Source organism: Bombus affinis, chromosome 1, assembly GCF_024516045.1.
Source record: "Bombus affinis isolate iyBomAffi1 chromosome 1, iyBomAffi1.2, whole genome shotgun sequence".
Classification (NCBI taxonomy): Eukaryota; Metazoa; Arthropoda; class Insecta; order Hymenoptera; family Apidae; genus Bombus; species Bombus affinis.
The window spans coordinates 9,672,857-9,696,945 of NC_066344.1; the positions used below are offsets into that span (position 1 = coordinate 9,672,857).

The window sequence follows — 24,089 nt, forward strand, 5'->3', positions numbered from 1 at the left end:
ACGATGTTACGTCCAACTCGCGCCGGTGGTCGGTATAACTTTCTTGCGACCACGACCGGTCGTTCGATATTAACCTCTTTCTTCCGACGGAACTTACGACGAGAACGAATTTGTTGAGTTGACGGAGTGTACGTAAATCTACGTTGTATAAAAGTACCACTAAACGATACGAAGTTTAATGTACGTACTTGCATCTCATTAATCTACCTGTAAATATTATAACAGCCACAGTAGCGCGATAATACTTTTCGTAGTGACCTATTAAAATTTTATGACGTAAAAAGTAAAAATTATCAGATTCACTGGCTTCCGGGAGGAATGTTGTTATCGCGAATCGTGCAATCGGCAACGGAAATGCTATACGAGTAGGATCAGAGGTATGGGTTGCACAGTGCTAAAGAGAGCGACTCGTAGAAATATCTATGGATTCCAAGTCGGTGATCGGTCGGTTATAACGAGCGACTGATTACACTGGCACCAGGAGCATAATAGCGGGGGCCTCGTTAAAGAGGGTGAGCTTCGGCCGCGGATTACAGGCGTTCATGGCTCACGGATGCTAACAGCCAGGATAACTGCAACGTGGAGTTGCACGGAACACAGTTGCGCGATTACAGGCCGTCTCGCATAATAACCGAGACCAATGCGACCGGCAACCGATCGGAAGCGAACGTCGTCGCACGGCGAACCGTTAGTCGTTTTCATCGGTTATTCCGGACGTCAAGAACGACACTTCCTCCTCCGCGCGCGCTGGAAGCCAAGATCGATCGACGGTTATCGAGGGCGTGGACGTGCCTTGATGCAACGGGAAGCTTTGTCCGGTTGTTCTATTGTTACCGGTTGTCAACGAGATTCGTTCTTCAGATATAAATAAACTGATCGAAATAAAAGTTTCTTGAATGGCGGAATATCTTTTTTCAGTACTTTACATAGTACTACTATTTATCTTACAAAATCGCAATTGCAGTAAAGCAAGAGTACATGCTGCAAAAAAATGAAAAAAGAGTATCTTTTAAAATCGTTGTCTCATTAACATAGAAAGGAAGAACGATAGCCGATTCCTCTCGTTACGGTGGCTAGAGAAAAAGTTTAATTCGCAGAAAAGATATAAACTGGCATTCCGCGATCGATAAAATTCGTGGTACGCGAGCGTCGATCTTCCGTTACGATCGGTAGCTCCGTTCTGAACGGGGAGCAACGTCGTGGCGATCGACGGTATACGGTGACGATGTATCCTTTTCACGGTTACGAGGCCGAGATCGGTGGCCGTACGACCCGATAAAAACATCCGGTGAATAGCGGTGTGCCCGAGACGATTGCAGAGGCGACGAATCGGATCGGGTCGGCGGCGGTGGATCGTCCAGAAAATCGCGAGAGACTCGCGACGAGAAGGATCGTTGACGAAACACGAATCGGTTGCTGGACAAGAACTGGAGGTTACGCCGGTACGGCGTTCTCGTTTAAGGGTCATAAAGCGCGACGACAGGAGCAGTCGTACAAAAAGGTAGCAATAAAATGTAAATGTACTCACATTCCTTGTTGCGATCCATGGCGTGTTGAAGCGACGAGTCGTCGACCTCCGCCTTCGGCGGCGACTGATTACCCTCGGCCATCTCTGCGCCCGATCCTGGAACACCCGCGGTCTTCCTTCCTGCCACGTCCGCCGCTTTATCCTGCTGCGGCGAGGGCTTCGTGCCTTTCTTACCGTTTCCAGCGTCCCTGCGGGTCCGAGCGCGGACCGAAACGAGCAAAACGTGCCGTTTTGTGAATTAATCTTTCATACGTCGATACGTCGAACCGACCAACGGATCGACCCATCGATTCGTGGTTGCCGTCGCTTCGTGTCCAGGAACAGGAGGGGAAGGAGGAGACGAACGATCGAAGAGGAGAACTCGCCGGCAAAACGAGTGTCAATCGGCTCCGAGTCCATCCTTTGGTCGTGTTTTTGCCGATGATGAAGGAATGACGGATCAATCGACACTCGGTTCAACCGAATGGAACGTTTTCATCAGAAAGCGACGAAAACCGCTCTCTCTCTCTCTCTCTCCTCTCCTCTTCCACCGCATCCACCGCGAGTGACTGACCCCTTGGCTCCGAGCAAGAAACCCTTTCAGGATATTATTGTATCGAGCGGTTCCGTTCTCTTCGAGTTTCTAATAGATTCTGCTCGTTTTTGCGCAAAAGCTTGAATATGGACGTTTTTGTATTTTGCCGGAATAACGCTCGTTCTATTTCAGTCGAGAATAAGAGCTTACCGCGTTAACAACACTTTGACTCGAAGCTGCCGATACTGTACTTCGGTTATTTAAATCACTTGGATCGCTTCGTATTTATTTCACTTATTAGCACGTTGTTCTTTGCTTATCCGTAAGGCACCTCGAATCGCCACGAAACAACCCGCGAACAACCATCGGTTCTGTATTTAATTTCGCTATTGCAACATTGATTTTTTCACGAAACACGGTGTAACAAAAGTAGCCAATTAAACTTTATCCGAAAACACGTACGCGGAGGCAGTTTCAAAAGTCTGAGCAACTTTGTTACGATGTCCGCGGCACCGCGTTATCTTCCGCTTTATTAAGCGTTATTTACGTTACTGCCTCCGCGCGGTACAGCCTCGCGAATCTCGGAGGCCGTATCCTCGTGTTCCGCAAGATGATTTAGAGCGCGTGATAAACCGCGATATAACATCGATACGCTTTATCTTGCGGCGTTTCAGCGCCAGGGAAAGCGTGGAACGCAGCTCGATCCGCGATATACGCGCGCTCGTTCGCGGACGGTATCTCGAAGAGTTCGAGCCCATAAAACCGGGTCATTCGAGGCGAGAACGCGAATAAAACGCCGGCGAAGAGATAAGAGCGGACCGAACCGCGGATAAAAAACTTGGGCTAAAATTGCCGCTGCCCGATGGAATATTTTAAGGTACTCGAAAGAGAAAGTCCTCGAGATCGAAGATCGCTCGTCAGCCTGCTCGATAGCAAGGTGGTTAGAACGTTTATGTTCTCGCGTAACGATTACGTGGGAACGTTAAATCGTACAAGTTAGATCGGTCGTGAATCGTCGAAAGGAACTCCGTTTTCGCAACAGTTACACGGTTATCGCGACCAACTTCCCGCGGTCGCGAGTAAGTACTTGATAGAAATAATAAACTGTCGAAAAGAGAACGCACTGGGCTTGCGTTCTGTTGCTAGCGCGAAAACGATAGGCAGATCGTAACCGTAGTCTTAGGTATAACAAACGTGTGACGTGTTGGACGAAAAGTATTCGATAGAAGCAACCGTATCGCGAAAGATATAAAAATAGTGGGGTCAGTCACTCGAGGAATCGTAGTCTGGAAAGACGGTTATTGGCGAGTGAATTCATTTGCAGGGTAATCACCTCTCGTCTTTGGATTCGCGTCTGGCTTCCTTCCTGTCTCTTTCCTTGTCCTTCAGACTGTCCGCCTTCTTCGCCTTAGTCTTCGACTTGGAATCACCTTTGGCGACCTTGTGATCAAGGACGGCACTGGTGTCGGCGGCCACGATGCCCTCGGTGTTCAACTGACCACCGGAAGTACTCGACGAAGAGGAAGTCGAGGCTCGGGTGTTAGTATAGTCCTGCACGAGGAGCGCACCTCGTTATCCGGGATTCGTTCAAGGACGCTCGAGGGCCACCGATGGCGACAGGGGGGACAGGAAAGGACAAGCAGCTTACCTTAAACCACTCCGGGTATATAGCGCTGATGGTGTCTACAAGATCCTGATCGAGTTGAATCCTCCAGAATGGGGAGCCGCTGTCCAACCTGTGGCCAGACTCTGCAACGAATAAACGCGAACGCTGTTACAAACCCTCTTCGCGTGAGAACAATTCCTACCGATTACGAGAAAAAAGAATATATCGGGAAAGATATCGATTTTATAAAAACAGGTGAACAGTTCGAAGTTTTCAAAATGATCCGGTAAAATACAACGATGAGACGCGTTCCGAGAAAATTCTTCTTATAACTTCGTGGCATTAAATCATCCGAGAGAACATCAATTCCGAGTAAAGTGGACGATATAAATCCGATCGGCGCCGACACGATGTCGATCGACGCATCCTTCGCTATCGCGGTCGCAGTGATAAAACACCGTGGGGCAACGAGAACGATCGAAGCCGAGTTTTTCTGGCAATTCTATCGAACGCGGTTCGTCGCGAATCGGCGACCTCATCGATCACCGATCGAATTCGCGACCGATTAAATGTAGGATTTAGAGCGTGCAAGCGGTTACGACCCACCGCGCGAAGGTTGACCGGTTGGGCTCTAAGGAGTCATTCCCACCGCATAAGGGCTAATGGTACCCCGACGACCAATAGCCCGAAGGCGTATCAAAACCTCACGGAATGCCGGCCGCTCCGTTTCTTTCGTGGATTCCACGGGATTCCCTGCCTAATTTAAACGTTCGTCCCTGCCGGTTGCCGCTGGAAGGGATCACCTCTGGACACGAACCAGACGAAGGACGAGAAATCTGTCGCTGTGCACCGGGTTTCGTTGGCCGACGAGGTGGGGAGACGCTCGAGGGGACAGGGGGGTGGAACACCTCGTTACGACGACATTCTACGGGCGAGACGCGTGCCCTGCCTTCGTGATCGAGCCACGAATCGGGCAGACAGAGATCGGAAAAAGGAGGAAGAGTGGTCCTGCGGGACTTTCGGACTGCTCGCCGACAGAAAACACGGATTCGAGACAGTCCATGTTCCCGACTCGTATGTAACCTACAGGAAAAACGCGGTTTTCTGCACCGATCTTCGTTAAACGAAGAGATCCTCGATCGGTGTAAGATGGGTCTAGAATCTGGGACATAGATCTATTTCAAGCTGGTAGCTCGTAGAGATGATCGTTTTGTTTCTTTGAAGTGAATAAACATCACGTCGCTGGGAAGATGACTTCAGTCAGATGGATCCTATAAGTCTTGCTGCAACGAAAAGATTCGCTTGGCGTCTCGAGCGAACCAGGAAGTCCTCCGACACGGTATCTCGAATCGAGCTGTCGGTCAGAATCGAAACAGGTCAGTTTCGACGATCAAACGTCGAGAAGATTTCACCTTAACCCAATAAGTGATTAGTGGGCCGGTACGCCGGGAGAGCGGAATAAATGGTCAATCAGTATGCGCGTACCGGACAATCCGCTGTAAATCACGCCGTGAATCATTCGTCGACATAAATCTAGTCTCGGAACGGTGATCAATGCGATCCCGACCGGTCCCGGACACATTAGTTAAACGCTGTGCATGCCGTCGTTTACGGGACACGCATCGCGAGGCCCGCCCGTGCCTCGGAATCTCTCGGTTCGAGCGTAAAAACCGATGCCAACGGCCTAATAGCGCCGATTCGAGGGGAGCCCCATCGGAAACGATACATCACCGTTCGATCGCCGATCCCTCGATCGGATAACACCGCAATAGCCTCATCGGTTCGACTGTTCCTTTCGGTTAACGACACCTTTCACGGCTGCGCTGCATCCGCGAGCCTACCGATCGTCTCTCGTTCGACGTTCGATCGTGCTCACCACGCGATCCAACGAAACCGATTCTTACCTCTCCACGGTGTACACGGTCTCGATCGAGCCTTTAGAATTTCTCGTTTCGTGTCTGATCGACGTATATACACGGACTGTTGGATTTTATCGATTCGATTAATACGGAGACGCAAAATGACGGTCGACACGAAAGCAAAAGGCGCTTGAGTTAGCGCCAGCTACTATGTAACGCCGTTCTAGCTACTTATAACCAACTGGTTCCTGCTGAGAATACTTCCAACTCCTCTTCCAACATAATTACGATAATATGGAGATACTCTACCAGGATCCTCTTCCAGATAGAATACTAATTACGTCGCGCATCGTTGCCCATACATCATCCGAATAAGCTGTCACTACTGGTTTCACGCAGACCGTAAGAAGAACGATCGACTAGTTCCTCGTGACAGAAGAAAAAAATGGAGAACCGCGGGATCCTGGAAGCTCGGTCTTTGGACCCATGGCCGACACGATCCACTAGTCGACCGCAGAAGGTACGAGAGCAGGCAGAGACAGCGTATCGCAAGAACGGTCCGTGGCCCCCGAAAACAATAACAAACCTCGGTGACTGGTTTAGCCGATCGAAGCAGAAACCTCAACCCCGTCGCAGAACATATTCCGTGGAAGACCCCGAATGCGAAATGCATTCCTTGGAAGCGGCTACGGCATCGGCCGCCAGTCGAAATTCGGGCAAATAAATCTCGCGCTTCTCTCCTCTTCTTTGTTCCTCCCTCTCTTCTACAGAGGACTTCTCTGGTTCGCGTCGTTCCACCCGTCCTCGTAGTCGTCTTAGTCGTCGTCGTTGTCTTCTTCTTCTCCTCCTTCTCGCTCGTGATCCTTCGATCTTTGATCCACTTGCACACTGACGAACCCGTCCAGCGGAACATGCTCGCGAGTATACGTACACGTGTACGCGTCCACACGAATTCTAGCGCGTTTTATACTGGGTGACGTGCTTTCGATCGTGGAACTATCGCGGTGTAACCGGACGAAGGTCGATCGATTCTTCGTACACTAGGTTTTTGAGCGTTCCTAACAACCTCGGCCCTGTAAAGGTATTTACTTGACGTTTAACGTAAGATTTTTTATACACAGGCGTGGTACATTTTATCGGTCGATCGGATCAGGTACAGTACTTCGATATTCACAAGTGGAGTAGTACGTTAACTTTGCCGGCGATTTCGGGCTTGCAAACCTGACACTTCGATACAAGTGCCGTTATCTTTGTTCGAAACTTTCAAATTGATTTCCTTACAAATACTCAAATTTTCTATTCTTGGCAGACGCTTAAAACTTTCCTTGAATCATCCCCTTGGCTTTTAAATTCGGTGACGCGGGGACGATCATCGAAGCTACGCTGCAAGCAAAACCGATTCGCGATAAACACCCTGTACAGACGGATTGTACACGTGCACAGGTAGGCCGCGGGCCACGTGTGCGTGCTCACTGACGTGCGTGTAGAAGAGAGAGCACGTGCGTGTTCGCCCTTGCATTCGACTGCAGAGCCCGTGAGTCACTCTCTCGTCAGGGCCTGCGCTGGTAGCCGCGAAAAACTGCACGCTGCACTTCGGGAATGTCGTTGGCATGTACAGGGTGTTCCCCTTTGCTGCCGTCTGCCTGGCCGACAAGAACGGCGACGGTTTGCCTCGGGATTTCGCTTCCCCCTTTCTTCTATCCTTTTTTCCCCGGCTCGCGGCCCTTTCGAAGAACCGCCGCGAGTCCAGGGCTCTTCCTACTATCGTCGAGCTCGTTCGCTGATCGTTGTACCACGGAAACTTCCCTTCTTCGCGGAAAAATCCTTCTTCCGTGCCATTGCTTTTTATCGTTTATTAAGCGACTGCTCGAGCAACTCGTCCTTTTTACATCGATTATGGATGATTGGTTATTGGATTCGAATGGGTGCGATCACGCGACAGAAACCTTGAAAAATGCTGTCCATCGACATTCACCGAACCATTCGAAGAGAAAATGCTCGTAATTTTGGGAATTAATCGTGGCAATTTCCAAAATTGCCTCTGCGAACCGGATCTCGCCGGAGATACGTGTCCCGAGGATCCTCTTCGATACTCTTCGATGACTTATTACCCGAGCGACGGTCTGCTTCGGGACTCGTGCGGCCTATTGCTCGTTTTTCCACTCTCGTCGAGAGATTATTTAGCACTCCATTTGTCGGCGGCATTGCTGGATTATAGAGCATCGAGATCGACCCAGTTGAGAACGACCAGCGTTCCTCGTCTCTTTCCCGCTCTTTCCTCATACCTCGCTCCGTCTTGTTTGCACTTGCATCCACGATGCATGCGCATATTACGCCTGCACCGAGCATCGATCATACGTGTTGTTATTTTCACGCCTATTCCCTCGGTTGAAACAATGTTTCGCGTCGAAACGCTGTCGATTGTTTCGATTGGTTCGATGCGTAGCCCGGCTAATTATAACGACCGCCTTTCGAAATGCACGAATTTCCCAGTGCAGTAGTCGTAGTTCTACCTGGCAACACGGTAGCCGTGGCTTCTATTTGGCCGTTTTATTTTATCTGCCGAAAAGCACAACGATCACCTCCAAATCTCAATAAGCATAAAATCAGCTGGATTCAAAGGAGATTTCCAGCAGCAATAACTTTTAATCGCTATTGCGATTCAAAATACGATGCGCGAGTAGCATGTTCTTTCGAAATAATCGTGCTGGTGGATGGAGTGGAGCGCGGAGGGTTAGGCTGCCGAGCGAGGAAGAGAAGAACGAATGAGGCAGTAGACGCGGAGGAGGAGGCTCGCTCACAATAGCCGTGCTTTGCCGCTCATTAGAGACGGGGTCATAGGTCGGCTGGAACCGGCGCTTTGTGCTCCTCGTTCCTGTAACTCACGTACAAACAATGTCCACGCACGGAGGATCCCCTTTTCTGCCTGTACGCGAGAGCCAACGTAACCCGACCGTGTTCGATCCTTTGTCCAAAAGTCAGCGGCGTTAATGAAGGAGCTTTTTTTGTCGAGCGGCCGACCCCGCTGTGGGCGTAGTCGAGTGGCCAAATCGAGAGCAAAGTATCCAGGAGGATCGACACACCACGATATATGTATTCGCTTCCGGGATCTCAGCTGCGCGTAATTTACAATGATTTGTTGCACTTCGATCTTCCTACGGCTTTCAATTCTCACATTTTCCGCTAGATACCTTTTCAAAGTGCAACGAACGAAAACCGTGTTCATTATAGGAGGAAAAGTTGATTAAAATTTTCATACTTCTTTCAATCAGTATCTAGCGTATATAGTTCGACCGGTCAAACTCGATGAAAAAAAAGAACTCTGGCAAAGAAGAGTTTACCTCCACCTGTCGACGCCGCCTACTCGCAGATACTTTTCGTTTCAGATTCGCTTGGCTACGTTATCCATCCACGATTCAAAGAAATGTTGGGCCAACGCGAAGATACATCAGCTTCGGGAATCAAAAGGGCTCCCAAGCAACTAATCATCGATTAAGCGAGCGTCGGACACGGAGGTGGTGGTCGTCGCGGAGCGCAACCACCTAGCTTCCACGGGGTGTTCCTTTGTTCTCGGCCGTCCCACACGGTCGGGTTCCATTGAACCCGGTACGATTATAAATTGCCCCGTGAAAGCGTGGCCTGGCCTATGTGCGGCCGGCAGCGTGCACTTTCCACACGCGTAACGCCCGCCAAGACAACGCACACGTACACGGGTAACAGCCCGAGCGAGCGGGGAGACTTATTTACCGGAGGTACAGGCTCCACTTAACCCGTAACCTCCAGCTTCGTATATCTTGTCGACAATGCGTACACCGATGAATTCAATACTTCCACCCCATACCCTCCCCCATCACCGAGCTTCCTCAATAAACTCCGACCGGAGAAATATGGCGCTGGATCAATGGTACTTTTCACCGGGTCTCTCTAGTTCCTTACCGCGCACGGTTCTGACTCTCTTCGTGGATCATCCTTCGCGTCTCTCGTGGGTGGGACGCGCTGGGTGTCCGACCATCTCTTCTCTGTCTTAACACGAAGGCCTATTTTCTTAAAGTCGCACCGACGAGCTTGAAATTTCTCCAAGTGGTAATTGACACGTGGCCAGGTTTGTTCAACGGTGGTCGTCATAGCCAGATTTTTATCGAATCGCGGAGGAGTTTCCACTCGACTCGGTTTGGTCTTTGATCGTAAAGTTAAGTCGCTTTGTGGATAGGATATCTATGACGTTTTCATTTAGACTTTACAATGTTCTTTTCACCAGTTATCAGCGAGTAGACATTCGATATTCCTCGTATAAAGATACTTGCGTGTATTAATCTCGAGGCACAGAGACCGCAATGAATGCTAATTTCTCGAGTATATAATAAAGCAGCCTCGATTACGGTGGGCAGCTCGAACGGAATAAGACGATGAATTCAAATCGATACTCGTTTCGGCGAAGAATCGCCGAGTGCCATCAACGTTCCTCGAAGAAGCTCCACGGAAAGTAGGTTCGTGGGGGCATCGTTATGAAACAAAATCATGTACCGACGATCGATGCTACCGATGCGATGTCAGGGCGCGTCCCTTCATCGTACGACTTCTATTTTTTTCCGGTCTACAGCATGATGCTCTGTGGGCGGAACATTATGTAGCTGACGAAAGAGAGACCGCACGGCAGATCGATTTGCCTGAATCATCGTCGAACAGTCGATCCTACCAGCGCGCTTGGATCTTTGCCTCTCGTTTTGTTCGTCTTGTTCATTCCAGGTGGATCACGATCGTCCGTGGGCGGGACGTTGCCGAAAGAACGCGAATCGCCTCGATTGAATCATCCTCGGCCGTCTTCGAAGCTACTGGCCCGAATCGGTTGGTCCTTCCAACGAAACTCGTATCCTCTTGGTCCTGCTTTTCGAATTCGCAAGGAGACGCTGAGTTATCGGCCAATCACAGCCATTTTATGAGTGTAAGGTAATTGAATGCGTCGAAATCGGACTCGATTCGTTCTCTTTGGCCGGCGCGCGATACAATTTCTCGCACACGAAGTTGGTAAACAGAGAGGAAGCGTGAAACTTCGGAAGACGAAGCACCGATTTCACCGTGTCGAAAGATTCCAGCTCATAAATCGTGTCTGTGCAACTCTGGGCATTAAGAAGGAATCGGGTTGCGAATCGTGCGGATTGCTACGTATCAAGATATTTTGGCGAGAAGTCATAACGCAATTGGTCTCGTTTCGACGACCGGAATATTGGCGACGATTTCGTAAACTCTTCCTTCGCGTTGACTTTCCTCTTCGAGGTTTCGAGCTTTCAAACGGTATATTGCTGCGAGCAAGCGGCAGTCATCTGTACTACAGTTTAACGTGAAACGTGATAACGATATAAATAGAATATTCTCAAGTGTTTGAGAAAAATAAAACGATATCTAGATTTAAATCCACCTAGTTATTCTCCCTCGTCGTAGTCGCTTCGTTTGTATAATTTTGCCGATGAACAATGCCAATACGCGAAATCCTACGATACTAAGATCGTAAGAGGAGCTAAAGGGGAATGTTCGTTTCGATGGTGGAAAATAGTTTGAGACGCGCTTGGTACGGAAGTCCAAGAGCCGATACGCAACGAGACGCAACGCAGCGCAACGCACTCGAGCCAGGACTGCCAGGAGTCTTTCGTGTAGCTACGTGGACGTCGTCGTCGTAACAGCCGGTGAAAGTCTTGCCCGCCAGGATGATTGATGTCGCGGGCGCAGCTCGCTCAGGCCGGACAAACCTCCCTTCACTTCATCGCTGACTTCGAATTCCTTGTTTTATCGGGCAAGAGCCCCTCGTGGTATAAATTTCTAGCGGTCGATAGCGGGCATTTTTGACTCGCGAATCGGTTCGTGAGAAATGTCGTTGGGAATGCTGATCCGCGGCCGCCTCCGGGATATTAATAATCGGCTGCCGGAAAAATCGACGAGCAGCCGCGCGCGACCACCGATCGAATACCTGCACGATATCCGAAACAAGGATGAGAAACCGTTCAAATACATCGTGAATTATTTCGGTACAAAAAGACGCTTAAATAAAATAGCATAGTCTTTAAAAGAATCCAAATTTCGAGAGGAATTTTCTACGAAAAAGAAAATAATGCGACAGAAATGAAGAATATTCGACGAATTTTGGATATCCTAAGACGAAAAAGTTCATAAATTCTTGGTAAATTATCTTATTTTCATTTATATTTAATAGCTAAAGATATTTGTTGCAAGATCGAAGCTTCAGAATTAAGCCTCCTCTATCAGAATCTAATTCATACACGAGATACGTTACAACATGCAGATTACAATACGCAGCTCGTTCGACACCGATCGCGAACATATGTTCCTCGGTATTTCTCTAACGCTCGCGTTATCGGAATCCAAGCTAGCGAAACTATCCGCGTTCGTCGCCATTCAAAGTAGCCTGATAAACTGCTTGGCAATGCATCCTGACACGCTACAATGCCTGATACACGACGCGTTCGGTGAGCAGGGATAAAAGTCAATTATGCACGAAACGCTCCGCGATATCGACGTACCGGTTTAAAACCACGAATTCACCGAGGTGTTCATGAAAGAATATCCATGGTTCAAGACATAATAGAGGCTTATCGGGATGTGAAAATAAATAATTGGCACGTAGATCGGGACGAGCATGGGTCGTGCATAAAAATCACGGAGAAAAATATGAGCTGAGAGAGAAAAAAATAGGCTTGACGATCCACGGTGCTCGTGTCGGCCAGCGAAAAAGTAGCCGAAAAACGATTATCGGCGGGCCTTATCATCCTACGGTATCCCCAATAAAATGGTGTCGTGGACACATAAGTGGCAGGCAGTCGCGTTGCACTTGGCGGCGGTTTATACTTGGAAATGACATCACCGGCAATCTCCGGCATACACCTAGCGCGTAATCGACGGACGAAGGCGTATCAGCTGTGTCGTATCTTATTTCCGTCTTGTTCCCCTGCACCGTGTGTCTTGGCCTGGTCTGGAGAGTGGCGAGCACCGAGAGTAGTAGAAAATGAAGCGCAGGCGGGACAGTTCACCGAAGCGATACGACTGAGAAAAACCACCAATACTATCTCACGAGATGAAATTCGCTTTTTTTCTCCAGTCATGTTGGTTCGGTGTCGTGATTCTCTCTCGGTTATGTCGATTCGGTGGCGGGACGGACGGACACGGTTTGAGAAAAACACGACGAGATAGTAAGTGTTAGACCGCCGAGAAAAGGCAACGAAAGGGGAAGAGAGAGAAAGAGAGAGGGAGTGCAGGCCGCGTGTGGGTCGCGTGTCGGCAAAGCAAGCTTATGCCTGGCCACGGCTAGCCAAGCGTGAGATGACGAACAACCTTGCCGCGATTCGCTAATGGTTCGCTACCGGCGCGCGTATCCTTGCACGTTCTCTGCTTTAACTTCGGACTTTGCAACGATACGCCTATCGTTCGTGTCAGAATAGATATCTTGCATTTTTAAAATGATCTTAGAAAATCGATGTGAAGCTGTCCTCTCTGTTCTGTAGCTACTAACGACCAGTATTTCACCGAACTGAAAATGAATTTATTACAAGGCGATTCGGCCATTTATCCTGTTCTTCGCTTCTGATAGTTTCGAGATGGAACAATGTTCGATCGGTATGTGTCGTAACAGCTACGACTCAAAGTAAACGCCAGCTGTGGCTAAAATCGCTCAAGGGTGGCAAAGGCGATGAAACTAGGTATATTTTGAGCAGAAAAACGAGAAGATCTCGATGGAGGACTACGGTGAGCCGAGGACCGAGTACGAATTCACGTTTCCGCGAAACTGAAACGCCCATTTGCTGCGCATTCCTAACTTTCTTCTATCCTCGAGGGATCGTCCGAATAGAGAGCGATTTCCTTTCTTTGAGCGTGTCCGGATGGACGTTTTGGTGGATCTAGAACCGGGGTCAGCGATTCGTGGAAACGGCGCTGGCAGAAAGAACCGTCACGTTCAATTTTAACGACGAAACCGACGGATACGCTGGAATTATTAATCAGCCAGTTCTTACAGGGTTGCCGATCCTCGGGGATATAACATTAGCAATTTCATTCCTCGCGCTTCCAGGATTCGCATCGATATCGATTATTTAACGAACTTCTTCGCAGTCCACCGGACGCTTTCATATCGTCCGCGGAGCCAAGGTTTTGCCTGCTTCTATTTAGCTCCCCTCCGCGGCCCGTTTTAATTAGTCCGAGCAGTGGAAACCAGGCTACCTCCGTTCGAATCGCATACCTTGCTCATCTTCCAGAAGAAATCAAAGAAGCTACGATGGAACGAGCGAGCGTGTATTCGTAAAAGCGAACGTAGAGATATCATTTAGAGAGAATATTTAATCGTAGAATCGGATATATGCCAATGATACTTTTGCAACTGTAATATTTACATTGTTAACGGAATAGTCGTATAATATAACGTTCGAGGAACAGAAGGTATCAACAAGGTAGTTAACATACAAACACTAAATTCAGCGATAGTGAGGAATTCTTCGTTCGTAGCAATCGCGTTAGGTCGATCTTACAATTCGTGATCATAAAGTAGCGGCATGCTTGAACGTCGTCCGAACAAACCGTTAATCGTACCCTAATCCCCTGGTCGCAAGCAGGCAGAGAGATCGAAATCGAGGGAAACTGTTAACGTGGCTGATGAGCCTCGCGGGTACACACCTGGACCACGCGTGAGCCCACACACGCACGAGAGTATAACCTATCACGCCTCCTCGCGTGACGTCACACTTGGCTATATCGATGTTGCTTCCAGAGGAGGCGGGAGCGAGGGGCAGAAAAAAGGCCTCGATCGGCCAGGGAAAAAAGGAGTGACCCGAACCGGTCCACACCGGGTCAACAGCATACACGCCACCCCCGTAGGGCCCATCGTGCAACGACTTGACGCGCATCTAACGGGTGTTTCTTCAAAAATCTGGGACACCCGTATCTCGCGTCGTGAACGTGCCAGGAATAAATATTCGAAGGGAGATGCGCGCTTTCTTCTTTCTTTTTTTTTTTTTTTTTTGATATAAATAAGCGGTTGCGTGTCTTTCGGAGTTCCGTATTTATAATGACACCTGTTACGAAAAGGAATGTTTCGTATTCATTCATGCCGAAGGTTTGCGACTTCTCTTCCTTAAGAAGAAGAAGAAGCAAATTTTTTAAATTAAAAAGCAAGCACAGCGAATGTCCCAAGGAAACTTAATCGAAAGTTTGAACCAATTTTTGAGCCATTAATCAGATTACGTATCTCGTGTAAACTTTAATACATATTCAAAGGAGACTTCCGTGAATGTAACTATCGATGTAACCAGTGATCAGAGTTACAGAGGATGTTGGGAATACTGGAAGTACGTAATAACTGGTAGCGCCGATGCGATCTAATTTACATTTTAATTTAAATAACTCCCGATGCAAGCTATCTAGATATCAATGATTCCAATTACATACAAGTCGCTTCTCCTTGAGAAGCTATCAGCCCTCCGATAACGACGCAGATCTCCGTTGGACCTAATTTCCCTCGGAGACAATTACGAAAACCAATGGGGTCGTTTCCCTGATAACGTATCGCATTTGTGTCCCATAACGTCTTGTTTATTCGACTGAAATCAACGAGGTCGAGGCGCATATGGGCAGTGAAGGTATCTTCATCTCGTCTGTCAGCTAGACACAGTGCTTCATGATTATCTAGGCAGTCAGCTTACTACCTTTATCAAGAGATGTAATTTTACCAGAATGCGTCCAACATACCTGCATTATCCCGCATGTAACTTGGAAATACCGTCGAAATCAGCTATTAAGTTTATCGAACGTTTAAAATTCGCGTTCACTGAGCTATGAATTTTCTTCGCTCCCAGCCATGACGAAGGCCACTAAATCAATACCTCGCGAGCTGTCACGCTGAAACACGAATCGTTAGTTGGATAACTAAGCCTCGCTGACAAATTAAAATCGTAAATATCACGAGGGCACGACTCCCAATTACCAACGTTGTATACGTCTTTCGACGTATTCACTTCCTTCTCATTATGAATAATAAACAGCAGCGCGTAAAAGTCATAGCTCGATATTCAGCGTCCGAGTACGTGTACATAATAGGAGGACACATCCTACTCGTAAAAGTACGCAAGCGAAAAGCGTGATGAAGAAAATTTACAACTCCCCCATCCTATCTACCCCTTCTACCGTTTCCCTATTTCTCGCGGATGAGAGTTCTTTCACACGGATCTTTTCGTACACTATTTGAAGAAATTCTTTGATTTTCCTCGAGCGCTAAATTGTACGACGCTGATACTACAGCTGTCGTGCGAATGCTACGATTTGTCTCTGTGTTTCGTCTCAGCGAGAATCGCCGTGTGAAAGAATTCTTAAACCGTGAGAACAGGGTTGCTCACCCCGTTGCGGATCATTAGAGGATCGACAGTGCGTTCTTTTTCGCGATGTTCCCCGATTACGCGAAACTCGATCAGCGTTTTGCTGCCGCGACGATGCAACGTGTAATTGCCGCGATAGTCCCGGCTGGAATGCGCGGAAATCGTGCGAATACCCTCGCTGTATCGGCAACCACGAGAAGAGTAAAAAGTACTTTACAACACTGATAGCAGGTTATTAGCGAATCGTCGTAGGACTGTTCATCATCGCGCGCCACGGCGCCGCTCGTGCGTTCCTCTCGCGAGTTTCTCTCTCCGTTTTCCATCGTATCCTCGCAGCTGCTTCGCCTCCTTCGCCCGTTTTTCTCCCCCTTCTCGCGTCTCCTCGCGGCTGGTTCTCGCGGCTGGTCCATTTCTCGAAGTCGACCGAGCCGCTCAATTATCCCGCAGGAATACAAGATAATAATTGTGAATATTAGCGGCGTTTCGGAAGTTTAATGAAAAGGACGTGGCAACGCGAGCCGGGAGCCGGTAGCAAATTATTCCTGGATACTGCCACGCATACCGTTGCCTCCGCTTTTACTACTTCGCCGGCTATCCCGCCATTTATCATTCCCAACGTGCAATCGAAGCAGCGCGCCGCACGCCAGCCAATGGGAAAATGAACGCGTTGCCAGCTGAAAGCTACCGGCGCTGTGCTCTAACTACCCAAATTCCCCCATTGCTCGACCTAGTTGTTCTCAACTATGGAGGCCGCATTGCCATTGATTTTGCTACTTTACAAGCTATTCCGAGCTCTTCCGTTTTCCGTGAAACGTTTCATGATTCTACGATGATTTAAAAGCGAAAAGAATAATGATTGCACGTTCGTGTGTATAGCGTCGTTATAAATAAATAAATCGCGCCGAATGGTATACAGCATCGTCACTGCGAAATCGTAATCACATCGCGTCCGTCGTTCGCGCCAGTAGAATTGTCCTTTCATTGCAAGCTGAAATCTTCCGGAATGCACAAAGCGTTTAATTACCTTTGGTGACTCGACTCTTCAAAGCAAGCAGTCATCGCAGACTCAGGATGCGAGAATCGACAAAAGCCCGAGCAAGAGAAAGGTAGTCAAATTTACAACAGCGGAGAACAAAGGGAGCTGGGCCATCGTAAAGAACGTATCGCGCGGTATTATAGAGGGTGCCCGTTATTTATTACGCATAAAGATTCGCGCCAACGGCCAGACGTTGCTTTACTTTTCGTGCCTCCGTTCGCGTACCGTGACTTAATTATTTATTGCGCGTAAAGGTGCCAGAGAAGAGCGACGCGGTCGAGCAGAAAATCCTTCCGAGTCTTGGGGGCGCATCGAAAAGCCTGGAGACGCGCCAGTCTTCTCCACCGTCTGGGTAATTTACAGCTACGTTGATTACGTCGTAAGTCACACCCACAAAACAGAGAAATTTCTGTGGCTCGTTACGATTCAACGGCTAAATCGTAGTGTCTAAAGTATTAACGTTTAAGGGTGCAGGTCACGATAAAGGGTGTTTTGATTCGACTAAACGATTAGTCGTTTGTAATCCTCGCTTCGATTTAGGTAATTACTATGTAAATGCTGCAGAAAGTACAATGGAGTGCCAATATCTTTTGTAGCTCACTGTACTTTCGCGTCATGAAAATAGAAAGTAGCAACGGCGACATCAAACCCCCGATATTCCACGCGACGAAAGGTTTCTGTTCTCTAACATTGTCTACTTCTGCAGGATCGGTTTCGCAACGGGGAAATCGAACGAAAGAGAGTCAGAATAGCGGCGCGAACCGAAGCAGGAGCAAAAGAGAAGGCGGAAGCGGCGGCGGCGGCTGGCGATTCCGTGTTCGGGATTTTCGAATCGTCGAAGAAGACGGACGTCTCAATCGGCGGCGCGGAACGTCCACGGTGGTCGACAATGGCGAGCAATCGCATATATATCCCTGGTGAGTCGGTGTTCACGCCTGCTAATCACCCAGGGTTCAGGCCTCGTACGAGGGTGATTAATGGATCGAGGCCGCGTCTCGGGTACCGCGGGACAAAGTTACGAGCGAACCTACCGCAGCCCTATATCAATCCTGATTTCCTGAGGCTGCTTTCACAAAGGAGCCCTTCTCCTTCCCTTCTTCGCCTCGCTGCTGCCCGACCCAGCTCATGCCAGATTCCTATGGTACAGTACAATGAAGAAGCATGCGTCTTATCCTGTCCCGATTATTCCCTCGCCGGCCCCCGACACAAATTATATTAAAATGTACATGGGAAATGCGGTGCCGCGCGTTCTCCACCAGCCCCGTCGCTTACTTTTCGGCAGTTTCGAAGAATTCCAATATAGAATTTCTTTTCTCTCCAGTCGCTAGGCTCCGGAAATGTCTATGCAAATTCATATCCTCTTCTAAATATATCATAAGAGATTTTCTATTTTGACGTTCTAGAAAATATCACGCTACTTGCGATTATCTACCTACGTATCTACGTGTGCTAAGGCCAAACTTAATTTCTTTGTTATTTATCCGATCTTTCTTAATTGCATCCCTCCCTCTTCCTGACGAATGCTGGAAGACGACCAGCGACAGATTTCTAAATAACCATCGTAACTTTTGCTAACGAATTACGGCGCGCTTAAGCACGACAACAAACAAATTGACCATTGGTCATATTAAAAAACCAATAACAGAATGAGTTAACCGACTAACCAGACAGACCGAGTGCCAAACAAAACGGTTCGTTCAGCCGCCTGACTTACTAGACGTTAGTCTGCTCTCGACAAGAAGGTAATATCTGAGCGCATTACGCGGAATTGCGTAGATGCCGGGGCGCCGGGAAAAATATCGCGCTGGAGAACAGAGAATCCCGAGGCGAAATATCCGCAGAATGCACGTCGGGGAAGCGAGAACGATTTCTCACGGTCGCGCCTGACTAGTTGCGTTGGCTTGTTCGAGGATCGATTGTCGTGCGGCTCATCGATTAGTTTCAAAGTGACTAATACGACGCCGTTCAATTTGCAAATCCTCCGCAGAATGGGCACGCGCCAATCTCGTTTTAAAACGACTATCCAACTACGGAAAAGTTATCGTCCCACTGAACAAATTAATATCGCCTGGCTCTTAAACGTTCGAGTTATCATGTACCTCGTGGCCATACATTTGTTATGTGCGAATGAAATCAGAGACGTTCTAAATTGCGTTGGATTTTCGAGAAAATTGAATTAGAAGACGTTGATACATCAGCGGGAAAAGAGGAAAAAGAACGTGTTGGTAAGATAAGATGTGTATTCTCGGAGAAACCAGGTCCTTCGTTAACGTCGATCGGTGATCTCGGCGTGACCGTGGGAGAGATTGTTTATCTCGTCACGATATTCCCGAATCTCGTCAAGGTGCACGATAGTCTCGTCTCTAGAAAACACAGAGATCGTTGATTCTTTTCCGTCGCGTTTTCTATGGAGAAGACATTTATTTCTTAAGTGTAGGAAATTTAAAATGAATTATTAGTTGTCAACCTAACAATGCAATTTTAAACATTAAATTAAACATTTAAAATTTCCTATAATTCGTTTCAATTTTCCAACCCAATAGAATAAAGATCTAGAGGTATATCAACCCTTGTAATTTGTCGCGTTTTCTATGGAGAAGACATTTATTTCCTTAGTGTAGGAAATTTAAAATGAATTATTAGTTGTCAATCTAATAATGCAATTTTAAACATTAAATTAAACACTTAAAATTTCCTATAATTCGTTTCAATTTCCCAACCCAATAGAATAAAGATCTAGAGGTATATCAACCCTTGTAACTTTGCCTAGAAGCGTATTTCTTTCGCCGAGATAATATTAATATCTCGACACGGTATAGCGTTCAAACTTCCACGAAAGCGTGCATCTTTTTCAGTGGTAATATTAAGTCGTCAGGGTACACCTACGCCCTCGAGGAGAAAGGGGACGGCAGGGGAAACATCGGTACGCGCATTCACGTAGGTGAACCGCACGCACCATGGAAAATGCAAACGCGATAAATCTTCCTTCGTATACGACGCATAATTAGCTCGCTGCGCCCTTTGCCGACAGTTTCATCCTTCTTCTGCTTGGTAACGGGGGACGCGTTCCTCGAGCAGCGTGGCGAGCGCGAAAAAATACTTCGTTCTCGTTGAAGGCAGATCGAGAGGTTGTTAGACTCGCGATAGAACGCGTACGATCTACGATTGATTGATTAATAATTGAAAATACATTCTACGTACTCGATCAACGATATTTCCATCGACTTTCTCTCGCGATATAGCAAGCAAATGTATTAACAAACCAATATGCTTTGAGAACTCTCGCCAATTATAAAATCTTTTGTACAAATCGAGCATCTGGCCTATCGTAAGCTGATGCATGTTCAGCAGCTAGTATTTTCACTCGCGCCAAGGGCGTAAAAAAGAAGAGGAGATACGCGTTATTTATGGGGTGACCCGATAATTAAGGTCGGCATCGCGCGAGCAGAGAAACAGCGCGTCGACGCAATCGCGAATAAATCATTTCGCGACGAACGAGTCGGGCGTGGCCGTCGAGGAAGAGGGTTAATGCGGATCGCAAGGCTGCCCGCGACAATTCATTCGCTTGTTCTCTCTCGTTCCGTTTGCACCTGGTTTAACGGTACCCCGACGATTGGCCGACTCGCCGCGATTGCAGTATCACGTTCGGCCTGCGTGTTAATGCATTGTTGATGAGCGATGCGAACGATGTCGTTCAGGTGGCTGAAGGAAACGAGGGACGATGCGCTCGAAGGTTACAACGTAGCGGAAATTCGTGTGTTTGTTGCGCCCTTCGTTTTTACACTTTTTTCTTCCATTTTCTACGATTATTTCTAATCTTCCCGTTGATTTCTCTGTTTCTCTTCGAGCAACCCTTATAGCGATGAATTCCATTGTTTCATATTCAATTCTCAGAGATGCTTGGTCACTCCCTTATGAGAAATGCTAATGTCTAAAATCAAAGATCATCGGGAAAATAACGTTCGAACGAAAAAGAAAGAGAGGAACGGTAGCTATAGTTATCGCGGTGGTTACAAATGGGCGATTTCGCTGGCGCATGGAGAAAAATACGGATAATGCACGTCGTAACAGGTGGAAACGGCGCATCTCCGGTTTCGTTGATGATGCAGTGTTCACGATACAACGCGTAATTTGGCAGCGAGCTTCGTATATTGCGGAGTAAATTACAGGTTCGTTAAATGAAACATCATTCTCGCGGGCTGGATACCGCGCAGTTTCAGCTACTTATTACTATTTAATAGGATATTATGCGTCAGTATACCGGGAAAATGGATAAATTTCACCCGGCACCGATGATAAATTGTTCATTAATGAACGCTTCCGATCGTATCAATCATTCGAAGTTAATCTGCCTATAAAGTCGAAAGCGAAACTATCGACAATGTAATGACGGAAATTGATCCGTTTATCGATAAAAGTACATATATTTAGAAGGGGAATATATAACGCAAGTGGGAAATGCGATCGACACTCGAAATCGGAAACAGTTTCAAGACTAAAACTACGATTTAGCGTGATATTCTATCGGCAACGTGTCGGCAACAGAACAGATAAAGGTTAAACGAAATGCTGCATCTTACAGTGACATCGTATCTTCGACATGTCGATTTCTATAACCTTACCTGTAATCGAAGAAATGCACGATCTTGGGGTAAAAGAGGCAACTTTAATTAGATGATGATATCGACAGATGACGGTAAACGAAACATCTGTAACACGCGGACAGAACGAAGAAGCGACATGAATGAACAGATCGAGCCGGCGAACTTTCGATGCCAAGCGTAAGTAGTAGCGAACTGTCTGACTTAAATTGGTTCACACGGTACACGTCGCTTACAGGCTTAACCTTTCCTATCTTCATCGATGAACCCATCTCGTGTGACAAGCAACGTCAGATTTCTCGCCGCTTCGATCTTAACCACCGATAGACACACCTCTTATTACCCGTTATTCATATTCGATACGTGAACGTCGATAATAGATTGTTCAAAGCTCCACCGATATTTAACGCCACGAATGAATATTATTCTCAGAAATCAGTCAAATAGTAAAGAACTTAAAAGATCCTTAACTTGGATCCAGCAACGAGAACAAAGTTACATTATAATTAATGAGGATAACGGTGGTCAAAGAAAGATGCACGCATCTTCAGAAAGATCAGGGTCCGCGGTGGAAGTGACAAATTGAAAGGAAACACTGGCCAGCAACCAAGAGGCGGATAACCCACTTAGATAGGAGTCAATCAAAAGAATCGGACTGGCCGAAGAAACCCAAGTATCAATGTTTGTTCTCGAGGACGAGCTCGCGATAGATTGAGCTGTCACAGCGAAGATTACATTTGTCATAAGACATAACCGTTCTCTTCTGTTATAATCTATGATCGTGCCGGCGATGTCCCGGGACAAATCGTGGCGAGACGTTGCGACGTCTTTACTTAGGCGTGGTTCACACCTACTCGAATCGCGAAGATGCTTTGTACCGCGATAAATCGATTCCTACGCTCGCGTCTTTGACTAATTAGCTCGTCATAACGAGAAGTTAATGTCGATTAATTAGATACCAAGAGGCTTGTACGTGGGATCTGGATCCATTGATACCCGATCCTATGAGTTCCAATGGAAATTATCTGCTCGTGAACTGAAACTAACGAAGCGACAGGTAACAGCGAAGGTCGTTATCGGACTGCGAACTTTCACGAAAATGTATGTTTTTATGCGCGCAATTAACGAAACGAAACCTAGATGAAAATTTGGATTTTAATTGATTGAATTGATTGAAATATTACGTGATAATGAAAGGAACAGAAATGGATTGTGAGTGGAAAACATCTTACAGAATAAGAAAGTTCCAGACTCGAAGATTACGTACAACACTTTGAAATTCACCAAGGCACTTCAAATTTTTGCGCAATTCTCCATTAAAATTTGCGACCGGAGATCAAAGTGTTCCAAAATCACAAGTCCTACTCGTCGATCATACGTCAAAATTATCGTTTGATCGGGGCAGCATATGAATGAGAGGGCGGTTGTGAACGTGGCCTAAATGGACGATGGAGGAGTCAGTGTTGCAAGCGAATTCCTCCGGGCTGGTTGCAAACGCGCTCATTATGCGGTGACATCTAAACGCGTCTACCGTAGGCCAACGTGGAGGATCACGCGATCGTTCTCGCAGCCGGATGTTAATTTAAGAAGGCGGCTCTTGAAGAACACGCCCCCCGCTGAAACCGAGCTGATCGAATCTCGCGTTCGACTCTGAAAAACGTCGTTTCCCATGGAACGATGGAAGCGAGGTCGAGGATTTATCACCGCTCGGGGGCCTCGCGTGACGAACGAACGAAAGCTTGCCGTGCGTCGGTGACACGCTGAAATAACGACTGACGACTCTGTCGGGTAATTGTTTCTTCCTTCGTTTCTTGCCACTTTACAACCACGGTAAATTATACGTTGCTCGTCGTTTTGTTCGTTCTAGATTACCGTGTGTTTATCCGATCATAATCTCTTGCATGAGATCAGATTTTCAGGAGATCAGGATTATACGTGTTAATCGCTTGTTACACTACTGTTACGTGCCTATCGCCATTCATAATAAATTTACATTTAATACGCAATTAGGAGACATTGAAAATAATACGTCCTGTTGACTCTTAGTCATCGAGTTAAATGCCGCGAGATCTTTCTTAAGTTTTTAGTTATGCAATGGGGACGTTTAACTTTCAGATACTCTTAGTAGATATCATTGAGCGAACACCGTAAGCTCATTAAGTCTTAGATGTTTTTTTCTATAGCACCCTATATAAATTTCACATTTAATACGAAACGCGCATCTACTGATCATGACGGATAGTGATGAAGTATGTTTCAGGGGATTCGAAGGCATCGCTGGGAAGACTCAATTTAAATCTTCGTCGAAGTTGAAGGGCACGTCGCTATCTTAATCATTCCCGTGGCATCATTGTACTTCCAGATATTGTTCGTACTTCCGCAAATTGCTATTAATCGCGGTCGATGATTAATGACGACAAGTCGCGAACCCGATATTCCTTGTCGATCGGTCGATGAATAATCGACTGGAGCGCGTTCGTTTCGCTCTATAAACCGATTATAAAAAGCGACGTTCGCGAACGATCGCGTTACTCATGTTTCTGCAGTACGCTTCTGCAGATCGCGAGAATCGAAGTAT

The 24,089-nt window shown here is 47.2% G+C and overlaps 1 protein-coding gene across 3 annotated transcripts in view; it reads right to left on the reverse strand.

The window, feature by feature from the left end:
• LOC126916769 (myocardin-related transcription factor B-like) overlaps positions 1 to 24,089 on the reverse strand; it is a 245,503-nt gene that overhangs the window by 73,489 nt on the left and 147,925 nt on the right. For all 3 annotated transcript variants that reach the window (XM_050722954.1, XM_050723040.1, XM_050723122.1), the window contains 3 exons: positions 3,691 to 3,791; positions 3,376 to 3,593; positions 1,529 to 1,716 (listed from right to left, as the gene is read on the reverse strand). In XM_050722954.1, coding sequence (XP_050578911.1) covers positions 1,529 to 1,716; positions 3,376 to 3,593; positions 3,691 to 3,791 — 507 coding nt within the window. The remainder of the gene's footprint in view (positions 1 to 1,528; positions 1,717 to 3,375; positions 3,594 to 3,690; positions 3,792 to 24,089) is intronic.